This window comes from Desmodus rotundus, chromosome 3 (genome assembly GCF_022682495.2).
Source record: "Desmodus rotundus isolate HL8 chromosome 3, HLdesRot8A.1, whole genome shotgun sequence".
Taxonomy (NCBI): domain Eukaryota; kingdom Metazoa; phylum Chordata; class Mammalia; order Chiroptera; family Phyllostomidae; genus Desmodus; species Desmodus rotundus.
The window spans coordinates 29,771,906-29,795,182 of NC_071389.1; the positions used below are offsets into that span (position 1 = coordinate 29,771,906).

The 23,277-nt window shown below is 40.1% G+C and overlaps 1 protein-coding gene across 2 annotated transcripts in view; it reads right to left on the reverse strand.

Moving 5' to 3' along the window:
• EIF2B3 (eukaryotic translation initiation factor 2B subunit gamma) overlaps nucleotides 1-22,757 on the reverse strand; it is a 105,623-nt gene extending 82,866 nt beyond the window's left edge. For both annotated transcript variants that reach the window (XM_024571117.4, XM_024571116.4), the window contains exons 1-3: nucleotides 22,644-22,757; nucleotides 19,274-19,430; nucleotides 15,944-16,089 (exon numbers count right to left, since the gene is read on the reverse strand). In XM_024571117.4, the coding sequence (XP_024426885.2) occupies nucleotides 15,944-16,089; nucleotides 19,274-19,421 (294 nt within the window). In that variant the 5' untranslated portion in view covers nucleotides 19,422-19,430; nucleotides 22,644-22,757. The remainder of the gene's footprint in view (nucleotides 1-15,943; nucleotides 16,090-19,273; nucleotides 19,431-22,643) is intronic.
• Between the last annotated feature and the right edge of the window lie 520 nt (nucleotides 22,758-23,277).

A 23,277-nucleotide genomic window follows, 5' to 3' on the forward strand; every position in this document is an offset into this window, starting at 1 on the left:
GGATGCTGGAGGATCTGAAAATCGTGGCAGCCAGGGACCCTTAGGCAGGAGAAGAGAACAACGTGGGGACCCAGTAAGGAAGGCTGCCACAGGGAAGAGGAAGGTAATGTGTTTTGATTGCTCAAGGACAACATCTGATCAAAAGGTAGAAATGTCAGAGGGGCACTGATGAGCACAACATCACAAAGAAATGTTCTAATCCTAGAACCTCACGAGAAATCCCCGCTGGAGGTCTGCGAACACAGCTGCACACAATCTTCATGGGACATACTCAAGAACAGATTCCTGTGGAGGGTAAAAGATTAAAGATCTTCATAAATTTTTCAAATTCTGAGGTCCTCAGAGTCTATCACTCTTGATTTTAACAACACCCAAGAAACATGGACTTTTCTGCCCTTCCTACTGTCCTCCAACAGAAGGGGTCAGAGGTGAGTAGGTGACCCCCTTGTTTCTCGAGATCACTCCAGGCCATTCCCTCCCCGTCTGCGACCTCAGCTCATGGGAGCGCACGACAACAGACAAAACGTTCCACTCTTTCTTACTGTAGTGAGCTACTGAACTCCTTGTCACCCCTCCTCCTTTGGAGACTGTAAAAGTTTTAAGTGAAAACCACAGATTGAAGATGCACAATGATATTTCCCCCTCTCAAAGCATCACTGAAATAATAGTAAATGGATTTTTTAAAATGGGCATAAACCCACAAAAATCGGAAGAATGGGAGAGGAGACAACGTTAAAAAATGACTCCTAAGTCAGTTGTAGGAAAACTGAGAACCAACCAACTTACACCTGGTCCCTCGAAAGGCTCGGAAACTGATATGGGTAGAACGCTGGGGAGGGAGTCGTTAAAATAAAGAAGGCTGGTTGAAAGATCCCTCTTTTCTATCTATGCAACCTAACTACTTATTGCACAGGTACCCCCCCTGCCAGAGGGTTCAGAGAGTAAAACGGAGGATATCTGGACTGAGAAAGCATTATCACCATTGGGAATAGGACAGGGGATGCACCTTACTAAAAAAAAGGAAACTTAAAATGCATACAGGAATCTGACACACCCCTGACCCTGACCCCCACTCATTTCCTGGAATGCCAGCAGTTAGGTCTGCACCTTTCAGAAAGGAGAATTTAATAGTTTTCTCTGAGGAATCTGGGAACCCAAGAGAAAAAGCCCTAAAGATGCAGATATAAGAGATAGCCCCAAACAGTCCCAGCACACTCCTATCACCCTACTATGAAACTCCTAGTCAGCATGCCCCACCCATAGATAAAACTTGAGCAAAAAGATAAAGGAAGAAAAGTATGAGAGAAAAGATAAGAACATTAGAGTACCAGTCTAAGAAACCCATTACCAGAATAAGTTTCCAGAAAAAACCAAACAAACAGATAAGAATCGCCAACAAAATGATTCTTTACAATATCCCTAAACTGAAGGGCATGGATACCCAGGCTAAAGGGCCCAGGGAGTGGAGGGCTCACAGGCGTAAAACAGACTCCATCATCCTGACATTTCAGAACGCTTTTCTGAAGCGTCCTGGGCAAACAGGAAGATGCCACTGATTTCCAAGAAAAGTTGGTCACAATCAAAAGATGAGCAGTCGCAAAAGCTTAGGACTTCTCAACAATACTGAAAACTAAAGATGATAGAGCAATGCGTTCAAAATTCTTAGTTATCACCTTTCCAACTCAGAGGTCTGTACCTGGTCAAATTATCCATCAAGTATAAGCCTGGAATAGAGGTTTTTCAGGCATGCCAGGTCTCAGAAACTTTAGCTTCCTTACAAATTTTATCAGGAAGCTCTAGTACGTTTTCTGTAACAACAAGGGAGAAACCAAGAAGAAGGAAAATGTGGATTCCAGGCAACAGGACATCAGACTGAAGACACACCAGCGAAGGGAGATGACATCACGACCGCTGTGTGCCAGGCACGGAAGGCGACTGCTACAGACTGAGTCGTGTCAGGGCCCTGGGAGAACTCCCTCAGGGAGATGGAACTGATGGAGTAGCTGATGAGTCCAAGCACCTCAAGAGGCGATTAGACAACCAGTAAAAATGCTGGTGTTGAATTAATCTAGTTCTTGTCCCATAGTCTTGTGCAGGGAAATGATGATGTAATAGATAATTTTAATCCTCTGTGCAAGTACAAGAGACTGGTACCTAATCTAACTTAGAAATCAGAGAAGGCTTGTTGGAGCAGATGATGCCCGAGTTAAGAGCTGAAAAAAGGTGGGGTAGCTGCTGGTTAGTTCAAATGAACTCCCTGGTCACAATGACAGAATTCTTACTGACCGCAGAAACTGTATGGCCGGTCCCACTAGTTCAGAGGTAGGACCGGGGGTCTGAGCGAGAATTTTCAACAATCTAAGTCATGCGGGCTGCTTGTCACTCAAAGATAAAGAGAGTCTGTGATGACAACATATGGCTTTCTCCCATAATTCATAGCTATCAAATTTCCCCCCTACCCTGTAGCCCTTCGTTCCATAAAAGTGTTCTTATAGACCAAGGACAGAAGGGACTCAAAAGAATCGCGCTCACACAGAGCCTGCAAGCTTTCTGACTACCAAATGCAGTACAGGGCTGCAGAAATCCCATTCAAAGACCAGAGTTCCAACAAGCTGCAGTCTGTGAGAGGTTAAGATGAAAACATTTCAAGCATGTGCATACATATACTTGGTTAGTACAGTCAATAGAAAAGCACCACTGAGATTTATGGGAGGAAATTAAAGTTCAAAAATTCCCTCATTCAACTTGTTAACTTGTTTCTGCCGTACCTGCTGGGCTCTGCACTGTGCCACCAGCGGGCTCAAAGAAAGCGTCATCGGGGATACATGAGGCCCTCCTAGGCAACAACAGCCCACCAAAGCAGTCATAAGAACAAAGTTGCCACTTAAAAAAGTCTTCAAGCAAGTTGGGACGAGTGCTCAGATCTTCACTTGACCAAATTACACTCCTTTTCAAGCAGATAGAAATCTGCCAAAAACAAGTCTCTGGGCAAAATGAAAGGTTCCAGGAAATAAGAGAGAGATTTGTAATTTGATAAAGACATCAAACACTCAACTGAAAAGAACTTGCACTTAGCTTTTTGAACATCTAAAAATAGCATGCATGCACAATCTTTCTAATAAGCCGTCTCTGGGATGGGGATTTCATGGGCATAGTTGGTTCTCTGTTGTAGCATGTTAGCTGTTTCATAAGAGAGATAACAATAGTCCTTTCCCCACATCAAAGGACTTAAATAACTAAACCTCTGCCTAATGTGTTGGTATCATTATCCCTATTTTCTTGGTTGTGAAACTGAGGTAAAGGATAAACAAGACTTGCCTGAGGCCAAAGAGAGATTCCTGTCTAAATAGAAAATTATTAGTTCCATAATCTCTAAGAGAAGCCATGAGACCTACAATATAAGATAAGTGCTTTAAACACACCGCAGAAATCAACTATAGATTTAGTCTGCGGAGGCCTCTTAATATTCCTCACTAACCCATTCTCAAAACACTTATCTAAGAAATAATCATATTATTTCTAAAGCATAAAAATGGTACCAATGGCCAATTACCTGAGCCAATCAAAGGAGCATCTAATGTGGGTCAGGTTCAATGTCCAAGGAGTCAGCCAGCTTTGCTTTATGTGCTGACTGCATCCTTCCTGCTTGCCTAAGAAGAGGAGTTCTTGCTCAAAAAGAGCCAAGGAAAATAATACAGCCCTCGCTGGTGTGGCTCAATGGATTGAGTACATGCCTGCAAAGTGAAAGGTCGCTGGTTCAATTCCTGGCCAGAGCACCTGCCTGGGTTGTGGGCCAGGTCCCCAGCTGGGGTGTGTGAGAAGCAAACAACTGATGTTTTTCTCCCTCCCTTCCCCTCTTTCTGAAAATAAGTAAATAAAATATTTTTAAAAATAATAATACATGAATAAACACTGTTTTGTGTACTCACAACTGTAAGCCTACTTTTGCCTCACTCTGTATACATACAACTATCTAATGTCCACAAAGAAATTCTACAAGCACGAACCCAGCCTCACAAAGAGAAGAAAAAACGTAATTTTGAAATATTAGACCAACTAGATCTGTTTTAAAGCCAGGGGTCTAGAATTAGAGTAGGTTATAAGGACTACTGATGCTTGTCTTTTGGAGGCAACATAATAGAGTGACAAACCCTCAGGCATTTGAGATGCACAAATGCATCTCATAACGCAGGGCTGGGTTTTTGCTCTGGCTCAACACCTAAGCAGGTGTGGGATTTGGGGAAGCTTATTTAAACCCTGAGTGTCAGGTTTCTCAACTGCAAAATAGAGTAATACCAGCTACCTTTTAAGGTTTCTGTGGGGGTTATAAAACTACAAGGCCAGACACACACAGTAAATATGGAAAATCTCCCTTATGATCTTCAGAGCGAACATTCCAGAAACTCCAAGGAAAATAAAATTTACATCCTCATAATCAGGTAACAAATGAACTCCCTACTCTAGGGAGTCTCTAAGAATAGGAACTAATGTTCTGAAGTAAATCAATTAATTTCTCAAATGTACTCATTTACAAAGCTTTTGCAAATTTCAGTATCCTTATAAGTGTTCAAATGGCTACAGGCAGAGATCTTGTGTGAATAATCGGCTATTACTGCAAAGCAGGTCTCTAATGCTTTTCAATTTGATTTTTCATTTGCCTTTCTGTTCTTCCCAAGATGTTCAACTTCTAAAAAAAGATCGAATTACACCTCAAATGTATATAATTCAGGCTGCTGCAAATCCCAAAGAAAAGACTACCAATAAAGTTAATTAATTGATACGTTTTCTTTTTTAGTATGTATCAAAGCACACAGACCGAGGTAAAAGTTTTAAAGGTATATGCTTACACTTTCTGAGGTCTTCACTTGACATTATTTGGAGCTACAAATATCCCATCATACCTCAGCTTTGTAATTCTTCAACTGGTCAAGTACAGGATCTACCAACGTTTTTATGCTTTTTCTGGAACTATCATATCCTCTTTACACTAGGAGAGTGTGTCCCTACACATCACTCTAGCACCACAAATTCCAGTTCCCCCTATAACACTCAATTAGAAAGTGACATTCATGAAGCAGTCCTTCAATAAGCAGATCCAAGCTGTGTTTCCTGACACTCCTCTAGAGGGCACATGGTACTCTTCTAACTCTACTTTACCATGCCCCTAACCCACTCCACTACTGCACTCTCAGCTAAAAATTCAATGTCCACTGAGACACGTGCCATCTGGCTAAACCTAGCTGACATTATCCTACTAATCCCTTGATTACTCAAAGGGAACCCAAGTGAGTAACATGAGTAACAGAACCCAAGAATTCTGTTAGAAACACCTAAAAACTTTGGATAAGGCATAAAATATTGCAAACTTTCAAGAAAGAATGGGAAAATATCAAGTACCAGAACTGAAGAAGGAAGTGAAGACTGAGCCGAAACCTTGGCTACCCTAACTGGGATTTTTAAAGGCTTCATTCATTGAGCCAAAAGATGTGGTTTAAATTTGGTAAGAAGCAGGCAGTCTGAATTGAGACCCTACATAAATGAGACCTCAGAGAAAGGGTAAACTTTGGAGAAAAAAAACCTACCTATAGCACAGGGAATCATCAAGGAGGTTTGTCTGTCTCTGGGCTCGGGACACAAAACTCTAGAGAATATTATTTCTAACCTAGAATTCTATACAAAGGCAAGTTATCATTCAAGAAAAAGATGGAATAATGATGCGGACACCGGCCCACAGTGTCTGCAGTGTTATGGATGAGACGAGACAAATTCACACGGACTACAGAAATCCTGCGGAGGAAAAGGGAGAAAAGGGAGGACACGGGGTGCTCTCTCAGTGAAACAAAGGACCGGCCTGTCCCTTGCCTGGACAGGCTTTTATTGGGTTTAATTTGCATAGGAATACAGGGCATATATGGGTAAAGCTCGTCAATCATTGTCAGGCAGAAATGATCACACAATAGATAACACTCAAAGAACTATCAGGGCTTATTCTGAGTCAGGGTCAGATAGCTAAAGGGCCATAAAACTTTGGGGAGGAACAGACTCATTTCTTGCATGGACCCTTATCATTTAAACTGAAGGTATTAGCAAAGTAGGTTTCATAGGATTTTATGCATTCTTTCTTAGGCCTGATCACCCTAGGGAACCCACCCTTTCCAGCACAGGGACACACCCACCTCTGGCATTGTTTCAGGCTTAAGTCAGGGAGGGGAAGTAAGGCAGCCAAGAGATTAGAAGACTTCTTGCAAACAGAATGAGGACTCAGGCTATGTCAAAGCCGAGGGGCAAGAGTCCACCACCCCCTTTTTCTATAGCCCCCCAAGTCCTGCCCTGAGGGCCCCTTTGCGACCATGCCTGTCTTAGGTCATCCCTCCTTTGAGGAATCTTACCCGTCATTGGCTAACCAGTCATCCACTGGGCGCTAAGCAGGGTTAGGAGAAAGGGGGCAGAGGCAATGCCCCTACAAGGAAGATAAGCTTTGTCTCCTAAGTGGCTTCTGGTCCCAAGGTCTTTTTACTCAGCCTTAGCCACGAGGGGTTACAGTTTCTGAAACCAGGCAGGGTGGTTCCCAACAGAATAAAACATTTTCAAACACGCAAGTTCTCAAAATATTTACCTTCTGTGCTCTCTCTTTAAGAAGCCAGTAAAGTTTGGGCTCCTTTGAAATGAGGAAGTAAACCAAGAAAGAACAAAACATGGGATCCAGGAACCTGGGCATCTGACACAGGAGAGAGAAGGGAATTCCCAGAATAGTGGTAAAGAGAAGTGTCAGGACCACAGCTCCGCAACAGCCTAGAGAGTAACCACAGAGGGATTTCAAAAGAGAATGGATAGCTCCTGGGGGAGTTGTTTTCTCCCGTGTTCTTTTATAAAAAAGTCTTTTTTTATAAAACCACTTTACTAATATATGCGTATGGTTGACTTTAAAAAGCTGTACATATGAAAATCAGAGTTTTTTAAAGAAATGTCTGATTTCAGATCTGGATACAATGCAACAGGAAGTTCACATATGAAATATTATTGATACAAATGTTGAAACTAAATGTAATAAAAATTTAGATCCAAATTCTAGTTTATAAGAAAATACTGGGAAAAAGAAACAAGTTAAATGACATCAGTAGAAAGCAATTGGACATAGTAAAGATGTGAGAGGTTCTACAGGAAGAATAACCTGTTTTCTTTGAAAAGTCAGCGGCATAAGGAAAAAGTGTGGGTGGAGGGGAGACTGTTCTAGAGTAAAAGAGACTAAACACACATAATCAAATGTAATGTATGGACCTTTAAGAAAATACTATTTACAAAAACAACAAAGCTAGAAAGTATCTTCTAATAAATTTGGCACAAAATATGTAAGATATTTTTATAGGGAATTATTCAACTTTATTTAAAAACAAAAACAGTCTTAATAAGGAGAGCTATGTTATGGTCAAGAAATAGAAAGACTCAGTATTATTAAATGCCAACTTTTCCAAACTAATCTAAAAATCACTGTCATTCCAATCAAATACCAATAAAGATTTTTCATGGCTGGTACTAAAATTCATATGTCAAAGCTTAAGAATAGCCAAGATAACTTGAAGGAGAATTAATAATAAGGTGAGGTAAACCTATGGTAATTAAAACAATAGGGTGCTGATGAAGGAAAAGACAACTAGATCAACAAAATGAAATAATAAGGTTAGAAATATTCCCGTGTATATGTGGAGCTTAGTATAAATTAGGGAAGAAAAGACAAATTATTCAATAAATAGTAATAGGATAACCAACTATTCACTTGGAAAAAAGATAAAATTAAATATCTATCTCATATCATATACAAATATAAATACTAGTTCAAAGACCCAAATATGAAAAGCAAAATTATAAAGCATTTAGCTGGCAGGAGTCTATCTTTATGTCACTTTAAAGTAAGACACAAAAAGCACCAACCATAACGTAAAACTATATCAGTCACTGATATAGCTAACCACAACAAAAAGTTAAAACTTCTGTCTGACAAAAGATACTACAAACAAAGAGAAAAGAGAGATGACAGACTGGGGGGAAATCTAGAGCCCATATAACTGACAAAGGATTAGTATACAGAATATGTAGAGCATATGGATATCAGTAAGAGAGAGACAAACAACCCAAACAAAAAATGAGCAAAGGATATATACAGGAAATTCACTGAAAAGGAAAATGGTCAATATAACTAGCAAAAAATCTTCACATTCACAAGTAATCAAGGAAATGCAAAATTAAACCAACAATAAGGTGCCACTTCACACCCACCATATTAATGAAAATTTAGCAGTCTGAGAGCAGGCCCTGGCCCAGCAGCTCAGTTGGTTAGAGCATTGTCCTGATAAACCAAGGCTGTGGGTTTGACCCCCAGTCAGGGCACACGTAAGAATCAACCAATGAGTGCACACATAAGTGAACAATGAGTCGAGGTTTCTCTCTGTCTCCCTTCCTCTCTCTCTTTAAAATCAATACATTAAAAAAAAAAAAAGTTAAAAAAAAAAGAGTCTGAGAACACCAGCTGTGCGAACACCAGCTGTTAGTGAGGACAGGGAGACTCCAGGACTCTGACTCATACTCATGGTGGGAACGTAGACTTGTGTGACTACTTAGGGGAGCAATTTCCCAATGTTTATCTAGTAAAGTTGGATGCACATGCCTCACAACCCACACATCCCTTCTAGGTGCCTGCCTTCACAAAAGAAGCACGAAGAAACTGGCACAAGGATGTTCACTATCCATAGCACTACACATATGAAAGAAATGAAAGCAACCTAAGTGCCCCACAGCACAGCAATGGATACATTCTCACCCAGAAGCCAGATCCAACCTGGAGGGATTAGCTCTAGAAGAAGAGCTTCTACCAAATTCCTGCCAGGAAGAAGAGAATGTCCATCGGGCCCTTAGCCCCATCTCATTCTTCCCAGCTTCATTCCCCTTCCTCTCCAGTGGACACGAATGCTGACTTTGTTCATATCCCTGGTCAATGCAGACTGCAAACCTGTCTTCTCTGTACCTAGACACGAGTAACGGTGAAAAGTGAGGGGGAACCCCCCCAGCTCTGCTAACTGTAGTGATTATAAATTGATACTCTTCAATCTCAGCTACAACCCTCATGTTGCCTAGATCTCCTCTCAGTGTCTGCAGTCAGCTCTCTCTCGCTGTCCAGTGGAAATCCTAAAGCTTCATATCCCTGTGGGTACCAATCCCATCACTGTCCTCTTTACATTCTCGACAGACAACTCAGCCTTTACTTCATTGAGAATGTAGAGGACTCGAGAGTAAATTATTTTATTTCTTTCTCTTCTTCCTGATCTGCATCTGAGCTTTTCTCTCATTTCAGTGGAAGATGGAGCCTCCCCACTGCCCAAAGCTGCTCCATTTGTTCCTTCTTGTCTCCTTGTCATCTGTCAGTTATTTCCTTTCTCCTGTACTTCTTTACTGGTCCTCTTGCTCCCTTATAACAATGTTCAAGGTGCTTAAAATTTCTCATAGTACGAGCAACTAATAATGGTGCTTGCTAATAGGAAGAACTGCGTGGCTGGTGGACAGGGTATCATTTTATTGTAAACCTTTTTACACTTACTGATTTTTGAACCAAATGTATGTATTAGGAATTATTTATCTTATTTTAAAATGTCTATGTGTTATTAGTGTTATCTTTTTAAAAAATATTTTTAATGACAAACAAAGAAGATCTAAAACTGCAGGAGCTAATAGAGCATAGGAGGAAGATCTCAAAAGAGGGAGCTCTAGAGCTACGAAACTACAAAAGCTATCCTGACTCACCCCTTCTAAAAACTCAGAAAATTTAATTTCAGGTAAAAATTAGCAATATAAAAGGATTACACTCACATTCTATAAAAAGTTGTCAAAAATATATAATAATAAGGGTTAGAATAGCATCTCAACAATGAAGCACATGTTATAAAGACATACTCACAGAACAGATTATTTCAAAATAATCTAAAATAAGAGAATGACAGATGTGAAAGACAACATGAATCTGAATTAGAAAAGTTAGAAAGGAGATGACAGAATTTAAGAAATAGAAATAAAAGAAAAAATATTTTCAGAAATAATAGCTAAACTAGAGAAAAACACAAGTGTGAATAAAACCCAACTCATAATACCTTAAGGGAAACAGGATATAAAAGAGGAAAAAATCCTAAAATTAAAAAAGAAATAGATACTTTAAAAATTAGTAAAATTATAAAATTTAAAGGGACAGACGAGGCTCTTGTCCTGTTGGAGCATACATTCTGGAGGATATTTGTTGAGTGACAGGCGGACAGGAGGTGGCTTGTATTAGTGAAGACCCTATTTTATTTTATTTATTTATTTTTAGAAAGAAGGAAAGGAAGGGAGAAAGAGAGGGAGAGAAATATCAATGTGTGGTTGCCTCTCACGCACCCCAACCAGGGACCTGGCCTACAACCCAGGTATGTGCCCTGACTGGGAATTGAACCAACAACCTTTGGCTTGCAGGCCGGTGCTAAGTTCACTGAGCCTCACGAGCCAGGGTAGTTTTACTTTGTTCTTAATGGCTATTTAGGAGTCTACTTATATTCCTCCACAGACCGGCTTTGTTGCCTTCTGCTCCAGGTTAGAATGCAAGTTGAAGTGAAGCCGGGATTTCAGGAGCCACTGGTATAGGAGAAACCACATAGAGATAGCAGAGATAGCCGGCAGAGACTTGCAAGTCAAAGTCGCGGCTTGAGACGAAGGTACAGAGGTAGGGCTATATGTAAAGGATACTGTGTAAATGATGTGGAAACAAAGAGTTAATGGAGAAAAAGAACTGAGACCATGACAAATGACTTAATGAGAATTCTGATCTTAGGCGCAAGGGGAAGCCCTATACCAGGGAGTAAATGATCCAAACCATAAGAGGTAGTAACTTCGGAGTAAAATGTCCTTTTGGCAGTCGCTTTACTCTCCTCCTCAGCCCTCTCTATTAATAGTTGCTACTATTACTTCTCAAGCTTCTAGAATTATAGGAATTCATTTGCATGTGACTCCTAGCTTCTCTCTCCAGTTCCAGGCTAGGTAAAAATAACATTTCTAAGATTTACAAATTAGGGAACAATGAAGGTTCATACTTCCATCTTAAACTTTTAGACAGTTAAAACATCCTCTGGGAAGACCACTAAACACCCTAAGCTTCTTGGTAAACCTGGCATCTGGCCTGTGAAAGAACAGAATTCTCATTTCATTATCTTAATGAAAACACCCCATATTTTCCATGAAGAAATAAGCAGTTGTTCTCCAGAAAGTAACACGCCCAACACTATGGTATTAAAATCTCTAGCCTAATTAGAAGCACCAACTTGAGTGAAAACTTAGAAAACAAAAAGGGAGGCAAAAGAATACACAGAAATGTCTATATGTATTGCACTGAAGGCCCTGGCCAGGGCAATAACACGGTAAACAGAAACAAAAAGCATAAAGATTAAACAGGAAGATGTACTACTCTTTTTATCTGCAGGCAACATGCTGGCGTATATAGAAAATCCTAAAGAATCTATAATTTAACATGGTCACAGGGTGTTCACAATGTCAATATACAAAAACCAGTTGTATGTCCATTTACAAGCAATAAACAGTTGAAAAATAGGATAAAAAATACCAGTTACAATATCATTAAAAACACTTACCTAGGAATAATTTACCAAGAGATGTTCAAAACCTCTAAAATAAAAAGTCACAAAACACTGTTGAAAGAAATGAAAGAAAACCTAAATAAAGAGATGTTCAAGAATTGGGAGAATCAGTATTAAGGTGTCAATTCTCCCCAAATAGATCTATACATTCAATGCAATTCCAGAAATAATCCCAGAAATTTCTCTCTTTTTTGGAGAAACTGACAAACTAATTCTAAAATTTATATGGAAAACCTTCCACCAAGATGGAGGCGTAGATATGCTTTGCTTCCTTGCACAACCAAAAGAAAGACAACCACAAATTAAAAAACAAAATCAACCAGAACTGCCAGAAAATTGAACTGTATGGAAGTCCAACAACCAAGGAGTTAAAGAAGAAACATTCATTCAGACCAGTAGGAGGGGCGGAGACCGGAGAAGCTAGGGCAGAGAGGACGTGACAAGGTAGTGGCTGGGGGACCCAGAGGGGCGAGGAGGTGGCTGGCAAACCAAAGGTCCCACATTCGTGTGCAGATAAACCGGGAGACACTACTGGGGAACAAGACAGACTATGCTACCCAGGGTTCTAGTGTGGAAAATTAAAGCCTCAAAACTTCCAGCTATAAAACCTGTAGGGGTTGCAGTGACGGGAGAAACTCTCAGCCTCAGAGGAGAGTTTGTGGGAGAGACCCATGGGGTCCTAGAGCGTACTCAAACCCACCCACCCACCCAGGAATCAGCACCAGAAGGGCCCAACTTGCTTGTGGGGAGCAGGGGAAGTGAAAGCCATCCAAGAGCTAAGCAAGTGGCGTTGTTCCCTCTCAGACCCCTCCCGCACATATAGCATCACAATGCAGCCTCGTGTGTTGCCCTGCCCCAGCGAATACCTAAGGTTCTTCCCCTTACAATGTAACAGGTGCACCGCGACAAAGAAATATGGCCGAAATGAAAGAAAAGATCGAAACTCCAGAAAAAAACTAAGTGATGAAGAGACAGACAACCTATCAGATGCAGAGTTCAAAACACCGGTAATCAGGATGCTCAGAAAATGATTGAGTATAGTCACAAAATAAAGGAAGAGGTGAAGGCTATGCAAAGTGAAATAAAGAAAAATATACAGGGAACCAACAGTAAAGGGAAGGAAACCAGGACTCAAATCAACGATTTGGAACAAAAGGAAGAAATAAACATTCAACCACAACAGAATGAAGTAACAGGAATTCAAAAAAATGAGGAGAGGCTTAGGAAGCTCTGGGACAACTTTAAACATTCCAATGTCTAAATCATAGGGGTGCCAGAAGGAGAAGAGGAAGAGCAAGAAATTGAAAACTTATTTGAAAAAGTAATGAAGGAGAGCTTACCTAATTCGGCAAAGGAAATAGATTTCCAGGAAGTCCAGGAAGCTCAGAGAGTCCCAAAGAAGTTGGACCCAAGGAAGCACACACCAAGGCACACCATAATTACATTACCCCAGATCAAAGATGAGGAGAGAATCTTAGAAGCAGCAAGAGCAAAGGAGACGTTTACCTACAAAGGAGTTCCCATACGACTATTAGCTGATTTAGCAAAAGAAACCTTGCAGGCAAGAAGGGGCTGGAAAAAGTATTCAAAGTCATGAAAGGCAAGGACCAATACCCAAGATTACTCCATCCAGCAAAGCTCTCATTTAGAATGGAAGGGCAAATAAAGTGCTTCCCAGATAAGGTCAAGTTAAAGGGAGCTCATCATCAGCAAGCCTTTATTATATGAAATGTTAAAGGGACTCATCTAAGAAAAAGAAGATGATCAAAACTATGGACAGTAAAATGATAACAAACTCACAAAAATCAACAACTGAACCTAAAAAACAAAAACAAAAACAAACTAAGCAAACAACTAGAACAGGAACAGAATTACAGAAATGGAGATCACACAGAGGATTATCAGTGGGGAGGGGAAGGGAAGAGAATAGGGTAAATGGTACAGGGAATAAGAAACATAAATGATAAGTACAAAATAGACAGGGGGAGGTTAAGAATAGTATGGAAAATGGGGAAGCCAAAGAACTTATATGTACAACCCATGGACATGAACCAAGGCGGGGGGGAGGGAATGCTGGTGGGAGATGGGGTGCAGGGCAGAGGGGGATAAAGGAGAAAAAAATGGGACAACTGTAATAGTATAATCAATAAAATATACTTAAAAATAAAAATAAATAAATAAAATTTGTATGGAAAGCCAAAGGACCTATAAATAGCCAAGGCAATCTTAAAATAAAGGGTCAAAGCTGGCAGATTTACACCACCTAATTTCAAGACCCGCTGTAAAGTTAAAATAATCAAGTCATTACTCCATGTGGTACTGAAGCAAAGGCAGACAAATAGACCAACGGAACAAAGCAGAGAAGGCAGAAATAGACTACACATATACGGTCAAGCTCAATGGGGAAAGGAAAGTCTTTTTAACAAATGGTGCTAGAACAGCCAAATATCCACATACAACAAAGTAAACCTTTATCCCTACCTCGCACCGCATGTAAAATTAAACCAAGATGGATTACAGATCGAAATATAAAGGCTAAACCTATAACATTTTTAGAAGTAAACATGTATGTTTGCAGCATGGGATAAGCAAAGATTTCTTAGACAAAAAAAGCTAATCATAAAAGAAAACATTAAGTAATCTGAGTGTCATCAAAAGATATCACTAAAAAGTGGGAACAAAGCCTCAAACTGGCAGAAAATATTCATAACACATATCTGACAAAAGGCTTTGCATCTAGAATATATAATTTCTATAATCAATAATAAGAAGGTAAATAAATCAACTAAAAATAGGCGAACGGCCCAAACAGACACTCTATGAAGATATACAAGCGGCCAATAAACATGAAAAGGTGGTCAGCGTCGTTACTGTGGGGGATGTAGATTAAAACCACAATGAGATGTTACTATATACATACAAGCTAGAGTGAAATTAAGGAGAATAAAATTAAGGAGATTGACAACAGTGGGTATTGATAAAGATGTGAAGCAAATATATCCAACTCATATATTCTCGATGGAGTGTAAAACGGTATTGTACAGCCACTTGGAAAACAATTGGCAGTTTCTAATAAAGTAAACCCTACAACCTAGAATACTTTCACAAATAGAACAATATTTGTAATAGCTTTATACTGAATATCCCAAATTAGAAGCAATCCAGGTGACCATCAACAGGAAAATGGGTACAGAGAGTTATATTTATTCAATGGGATACTATTCAGCAATACAAAAGAACAAACTAGTTACACCTGCAATATGAATGAATCTGAAAAATATCATGTTGAACAAGAGAAACCAGAATAAAATTATGATTCCATTTATATCTAGTTCATAAACAAGCAAAATTAATATATGGTGATGGAAATCAGAACGGAAGTTGACTCTATAGTGGCGTGGGACTGACTAGGAAGAACCACAAAGGAAATTTCAGGGGTGATAGAAATGCCCTAGATTTGGGTAATGGTAAACCGGATGTATATATTTGTCTAAACTCATTGAACTGCATATTACTTAATATCTGTGTATATTTTACTACGTGTAAATTATTCCCCAATAAAGGGGAAGGGAGGCCATGCACATTTCTGTATTACTTTTTTGTTCCTAAGGGCACAGGTAGGTTGAATATATTCATGTCTGTTTGCACTCACTAGAAATAGCAGAAAGTCTGCCCCCCAATTCAAACAAGATGCCAACGGTATCCCACAGACTGAATTCTTTCCAAAGGTCTTCAATTTTAGAACAATTTATGATGGTTCTTTCTCAGTTTATGGGCCACTGGCCACTGGGGAGATAGCATCCTCATATCCATATGCCCTTGTTAATTTTTTAATCACAAGAGATTAAAAATTTAAATATTATCAAGTGAGGGGATCTAGAATTTTTTAAGTTCCTTTGTACTTCTTTCCAGTTAGTCTGCCATCTGCAGAGTTATATCACTATGTAATAACTTAAAAAATTATTATATCACTATATAATAATGTTGCTCATCCATGAACTTCATATAAATGGAATCTTTTAAAATAAATTTTAAGTACTTTTTTATAAAGATGTATAATTACTTTAAAATATTGGAAACTAGTGACTGTGACAACTAAATGTTTAAATCTTCACTAGTAATTAAATTAAACTAAAACCTGTTGAAGAGTATGGGCAACAAAGTATGTGGTACAAGAACGTATTTTTTAAAAAGCATTGTAAACTATAATGCACTGGAGAAACATAAGATGACATTTATCTTCCATAGACAATAAAAATCAAGACACGGTGTTTCACCTTGAGTTTTGGATATATGTGGCGCAGAGAATCTGCAGTGCCCTTGTCGGCTTCATCAGGGATACACACGACATCCAGCTTCATTTTCATCTTGAATTCTGCAGACAGAGCCTTTTGGACGTCCCTGGTTGTAATAACAATGACCTCTATAGCACAAAAGAAAAAGAGAAATAGAAACATAAAATCTCTCGTTCATTTAGATAACGGTTTGTCTATTTCAAATTAGATTTGGTGTTTCTAACAGTTAATATTATTGAGCCTTTTCATGTATTTTATATACAGTCTCTGAATTCTTACAACAGTCTCACTGTTTACAAATGAGGAAACGTGGGCTGTAAGTTGTGTGACTTTGTTCAGGGTCCCACAACTAGCAAGCAATGGATTCAAGACAAAACTCAGGTCTGTCCAATTAGAGTCCACACTCTCATATATGACATGATACTTCTTGGCGTAAACAATTCAGAAGAGCATTCATCAAAATACATCGCATTTTAACTCTTCATTCACTACAGAGTAAGAGCTATCACCACTTCCCACCAGGTAGCCATTAGTGCTTCACTGAGGGTCACAGTGAATTCTAGTGGCAATTTCCCAGTAACAGATGTCTTTACCCGTATAGCTATTTGTCATGGATGTTTGGTAGGGTAATGTAATCCGCTGTAACATAGCACGTGTTGCTGATGTCTGAAGATTGAATTTTATCGTCTCTAAAGTGGAACAATTTCCACTATTCCATGACAGTGCTCCAGGTCATAATTATCTCTCCCTTTCACTGTAATCATTCTTTTCTATTTTCTTCTTTTCTTTCTTCCTCTTTCCTTTTTCAAATCATTTAACCTTCCTTCTTTGATTTTCTCTTCTTTCTTTCTCTCCCCACTCTGCCTTTTCTTAGTCACTAACTCACTCATTCATGTGATAAATACAAATACATTTAATATGTAAGGGACAAATAGGCACTGAGAATTCAGAAATGAATTCAACATGGTTCCTATTTTAAAAAAACATAACATGAAGAAACTAGACACGGAAATGATTAAGGAAGGTTTCATGGAAGAGATGGCATTGGAGGTAAGCCATGATGAATTTAAGTACAATGAAAATTTCTTTAGTACATACTGTATGTAAAATGCTGATACTATGAAGATAAATGAGACACAGTACCTGCTCTTGAAGAGATCAGTCTTCTACGCTGCTAACTACAGCATAAAACAGGCCTTGAGACATACTAAGATAGACAAAGTGTGATGGAAGCATAGAAGACGGTAATCGTGCTGTTTGGGATTTCAAAGAGAAGGTGACATGTCCATGGGTTGCAGAGCACATTTAGGTAAAGTGGATAGAGTGAAGGGAGTAACTTAACTGCAAATATGGGATAGTCAGTCCAATAATTGGATCACGACACTTCTGTATGGAGAGAGACAAAAGCTAAGGGCTAGGTTAACTTCCCTAAAATCATGAAAAATATGAAAGAGCAAACACAGACTTGACTATTAAACTCCAGAGTCCTATGTTAAGAAGGCGTGCTCCAGCCCTGGCGTGTGATTTAATCTCCAAATACTTAGGGATTCTCTTGATATCTTTCTGTTATCGATGTCTAATTTAAATCTACCATGGTTTTTATAAGAATATACTTTGTATGATTCTGGTCCTTATAAATTTGAGACTTATTTTATTTCCAAAAATATAGTCTATCTTGGTAAAAGTACTTGAAAAGAATGTACATTCTGCTTTACTGGATGAAACATTCTATAAATGTCAATTAGGTCAAACTGTAGAAAATCCTAGGGAATCTACAAAAACGCTAGAAAAGTTAATAAATGCTTTAAGCAAAGTTGCAGGATAAAAGGTCAGTATTTAAAAAACTGTATTTTTATATAATAACAACAAACAACTGGAAATTAGAATATAACAATTACTATTTATGATAGCATCAAAAATATACACTATTTATAGATAAATTTAATAAAATATGTGTAAATCCTACACACAGAAAACTATAAAATCACTGAAATTATAGAAGATGTAAGTAAGTGGAGAGATTTATATGTTCATGGATCAGAAGACTAAGTATTGTTATGATGTGAATTCTCTTCCTATTAGTCTATGGATTCGATTCAATCACAATCAAAATCCCAGCAATGCTTTTTGTAGAAATTGATAAGCTAATTCTAAAATTTATATAAAGGTGTAAAAGACATAAAATAGCTAAAATATTAATCTAACCACATTATACTTTTATTTAAGCCTTTCGCTGGTTTCCCACTGTTTTCGGGAAAAAAAATTTATATCCCTCAGCATGGAATACAAGGCCCTTTATAGCATGGCCCCCGCTTGTCTCTCTCACGACATCCGCCCTTCCCCTTATACTTTATATCACAGCCCCACAGAATGACTAGCAGTTGCCAGAACATGCTGTGCTGATCATGAGTCTGTATCTCTTCAATCATTTCTTCTTCATGGAACGCTCTCTCCTCACTGGTCAATCTGATCTTCTATTTTTCAAGACTTAATTCAAGGGTCAGCTACTCTGTGAAGAGTTCCCTGAATCCCTCAAGGAGAAACAGCAACTTCCTTTATATGTCCAAGCACTTACAATGCACCTCTGTTATAACATTTACCATATTACACAATAATACTCTATTTTTTTTGAGAACTTTCACATTGAATTAACTTCCTTCGTAATCTTTAAGACTTTATTTATTTATTTTTAGAGAGAAGAGAGGGGAAGGGGAGGGAGAAAGAGAGGGAGAAAAACATTGATATGCAAGAAATACATCAGTTGGTTGCCTCTCGCACGCCCTCAATTGGGGACCTGGCCCACAACCCAGGTATGTGCCCCGACCAGGAATCGAACCAGCAACCTTTTGGTTTGCAGGCCAGCACTCAATCCACTGAGCCATACCAGCCAGGGAACTCTATTTATATGTGTATCTCTCCTTTAGACTTTAAGGTCTAATGAAGATCAGAACCTGAGCTATCTTTTCAATTCTGTACCCCAGTGCTTAATATAATATTATTTGGCACATACAGATTCGTAGTAAGTACTGTCTATGAGGCACTGGATTCCCACTATGTTTTTTCTGATATCCTTACAAGGCTCATTTAGATCATTGTGGAGACCAGTTCTAAAACAGTAGCAGTGCTATGTTCTCAGACTTTTTCACACAGCAATAGAGTACTCCTATGTTCCTAATTTAAAGAGGCCAGTCTCCAGCCAACACCGGGTCCTAGTCTTCTCTTGATCATCCTCTCTCACCCTCATAAAACTGACAAATCATTGGGATCAACACCCTAAAAGTTTTATGAGTACATCTCACTGCCATAGCTCACCTTCAAATCCAACACGCTCAAGCAGGTTCAATGGGTACCAAATTAAAGGTTTGTTCCCCACTGGAAGCAGAGGCTTGGGAATGCTGGAAGTCAGATCTGTCATCCGGGATCCCCCTCCAACTGCCATGACCACTGCTTGAAATTCCATTTTTACCAACTGCAATCACAGAGAAAAATAATTAACAGGAAAAAAAGTAACCAAAATTGGAGCATACACAGTACTAATGCAATTTCTATTTAGGTTATTGATATCCACCATGTCAAATGCATCACTTCCAACTCCAATAACCAGACAAGAATGGCTCCTTAGCTGCAGTATAAACATCACCTTTATCATATTTTCTTACTCACCATACGGGGCGTGGGGGGGAAAGTAGGTTTATAGTTGTTTGTATGGAATACAATAATTTATAAATAATAATATAAGAATAAATTATGTATTTTGTTTACTCACAACTGTAAACCTTTTTTTTCACCCTGTATACTCGTATGCTCTCAGCTCCAGTCTGGGGAGATGGGCTAGAGGAAGGATATGAATTTTAAAAATCTGGCCCTTGCCCTTGAGTTGCTTACAATTTAAGTGAAGACAAATTCAGTGAATTACAACATGCTATCATTAGTGCCACCGCAGAGATATATCCAGGATACAGTAGGCAAATAGTGAAGGTAACACCTAAGTCTTCCTAGAAAAGACAGGGGAGGTTCTATAGGAAGGTAACGCTTGAGCTGACTCTCTAAGAAGTAATAGTTTACCAAGTGCGCTTCTGATTCAATTCTTATGCCTTGAAAATGTTTAAAATTTCTGGCTAAAATTAACAGCACACTACAAGCATAGTAGGTCTCTGAAAAGTATGAAATGACTTAAATTCCTCCAATAATTCAGTCAACTGCTCCCATCTTCTCATTACCCCCAACTATAGGTATTAAACACACATGTAAGCTTGTATCTGGATCTAGATTTGAAGAGCCCAGTTGCAGAAACAAACCAAATTAATTCCTTTTTTCAAATTTAAGCAAACTATCTGACCTTCAGAAGAATCTCTTGCCCTGGCTGGTGTGGCTTAGTGGATTGAGCGCCGGCCTGCGAACCAAAGGGTCACTGGTTTGATTCCCAGTCAGGGCACATACCTGGGTTGCAGGCCAGGCCCCCAGTAGGGGATGTGTGAGAGGCAACCACACATTGATGTTTCTCTCTCTTTCTTTCTCCCACCCTTCCCCTCTGTCTAAAAATAAATAAATAAAATCTTTAAAAAAAATAAAGAATCTCTTTACATGAGCTACCACAGGAGAAGCACAGTAAATGGTCATAATTCCTTATTGATTAAAAATAAAAGTACCCTTTGACTTACAACAAATAGTGTAACCTTTTTAATACAAGTGTGAAATGTAATGTTCAGAAAAAGAATTTATTTAACATCAAACTGGCAAATAATGTTGCACCTTTACCATAATTATGACCAGTCCTGGGCCCCTCACAGCAATATCTTAATTGCAGTGCTTATATTCAGTACACCCAAAGGACTAAGAGAAGGCTATTGAACAATATCCACACTTAAAGATACAGTAATCAAACGGTTGCCTCTCACATGGTCCCCAACTGGGGACCAAACCCACGGCCCAGGCATGTGCCCTGACCGGAAATCGAACCCACGACCCTTAGGTTTATGGAATGACCCTCCAACCAACTGAGCCATACCATCCAGGGCAAAGATACCGTAATTTTGATTGCAGCAAGCATGGCCTCAGATTGGAATTTAACTTCAATTTGGCACCATATAACTTCCATCACATCTGATGTTACTAAGAAAAAAGCACTGGACCTTCCAAAGTCAAAAGACCTGAGTCTTGAGTTCTGATGTTGCCACTTATGGGTGATGTGACCAGGGGCCTGACATTTAAAACTCTCAGCCTCCCCAGTTCGTAGAAAGGAGCCTGGTACTTAAGTTCACAGACCCTTGAGCCAGACTGACCAGGTCTGAATTCTAGCTCTACCACGTATTAGCTGTGTGAACTAGGGCAAGCTACATTCCTTTTCTATGCCTCAGTTTTCTTCATTTTCTAAGTGAGGATAATTACAATTTCTACTTTACAGAGTTGTTGTGAACAGTAAATGAGTTAAGCTATGTAGAGCACACAAAATAAGTCAACCCCACAGCAAGCACCATAAAAGTGTTTGATATTATTAGACAAGAGGCTAGATCATGGAAAGCCTTCTGTGCCAACTGAACCACGCTGTTGCACAATTCTGGTCTCTGTATTACCATTCTTGCTTCCTAGGTGTCTTTCTCCTGTGCCTAGTAATCACCTATTAAACTTTTAAGACTCAGTTCTAAGAATCATTATGCTTAAAAAAGCCACTCCTAATCCTTCCCACCCTCCTGGTGGAAGCCACTCCTTTACCCTTAGGTGCTTGCACTCTGCCATGTACAGATCATCTCTGCCTTTACAGTCTTTGATGCCCATGTATTTAAACGTCTATTTCCCCGTGTTCCTTGAAGGCAGGGGCTGTATTTGTCATTACTGTATTCCCAGTACCTAACACAATTCCCATCAGATGCCAGACGCTCAGTGTTTGTGGAATGAGTACTTGTGAACTTCACAACAACCCCGAGTAAGAGTCCAGCTCCAACATGTGCAGAAGAGACATTAGAACACAAGCCAGGGTTTGAATGACTTCCCTGCTCTCAGTGAGGCTCTGGGTGATAATCACGAACATAACTAGCCATGACACCATGCAGACTGTCAAATGCCTCAATGTCACCGCCACGGCTCTGGGTGATGGGAATCGAAGAGGCTAGTTTCTCGTTAGCCTCTCAAGTTTAAGAGGGAGGACACCGCATCTCAGACATGCCTTCATCATAGCAGTCATTCTCCTTTTGTAAATTGGTAAGATAAAAACAGTGTGTTCGATATCATAATTGATCTCTCGTGCGGGCCTCATTTATTCCATTTTATATTTCATTGTCTTGCACCTAAACAACTAAAAATAGGCAGAATAAAGAATGAAGAGCTGAAGTGAAAAGAGTTCAGAGACTGCGCTAAGGGCGTCTGGTCCTCACTCGCTGTAACTTCGAGCAGATCCTCCCCTCTCTGAAACTCAGTTTCTCCATCTGTTGGACAAGGTGGTTGGCTCGGATTCTCCCCAAGTTCTCTACTAGTTCGGACACTTGGTTCCCTGGCTGGGTCGCACAGGGACTCGAGCAGGCGACTCTGGGACTCTGCACCCTCCTGCAACCCCGCAGGCCCTCCTCGGCCGGGCTCGAGGACCCGCCTCCCTCAGACGAAGCGGAGCCCGGCGGCCACCACAGTGCTGCCCACCCCCGTCAGCCCGCCAGAAGGCAGCCTGGAAGCGCAGAAGACTAAGCTTTACCTCGGCTCCCGGGGCGCTGCTGCCGCTCCTAGCGCTCCCCACGCCGCCTCCGATTGACAGCCCAAAGGCGCAGGCGCGCGATGGCCGAGCGAGTCGATGGGACGCCAGAGCAGGCGGCGGGGCAGGGACGAGCGCCGAGAGGTAGATTGAAGACCAGAAGCGCGCGCACCTCCGTAAGGAAAGAAGGCGGAGCCGTCCTTGCTCTTCATTCACAAATCAATAACACCTATGGTGTGTGCCAGTCAGGACTGGCCTCCTGGAGCCCAGGTTGAAAAAAGTCACAGTCTTCCTTCCGGGAGTTAGTTCTCCTTTTAGGACCTGGTTCCGACTACCACTCCGAGATATGAGAGCTCATTTGGGAACCGCAGTTTTGAGCTAGCCTGTGGAGAAATTGAAACGGGATGTTGAGCCCAGCGGAGGAGTCCCCCCACTAACCTGGTTTGGGGGATGGAAAAAGCTTACCGCGCATGCCAAGAAGCAGGAAGCCCCTCCGCTGAGAGGCACGAACCTCCAGGAGACAAGGGGAGTTCGGAGTGAATATTTAAACTAAGCGCGGCACCCATTCGCTGCTCTTGGCCAGGAGGTTTGAAAGGGTGCAGAAAAAACACCACAGGCCACCATGAAGAGGTGCCAT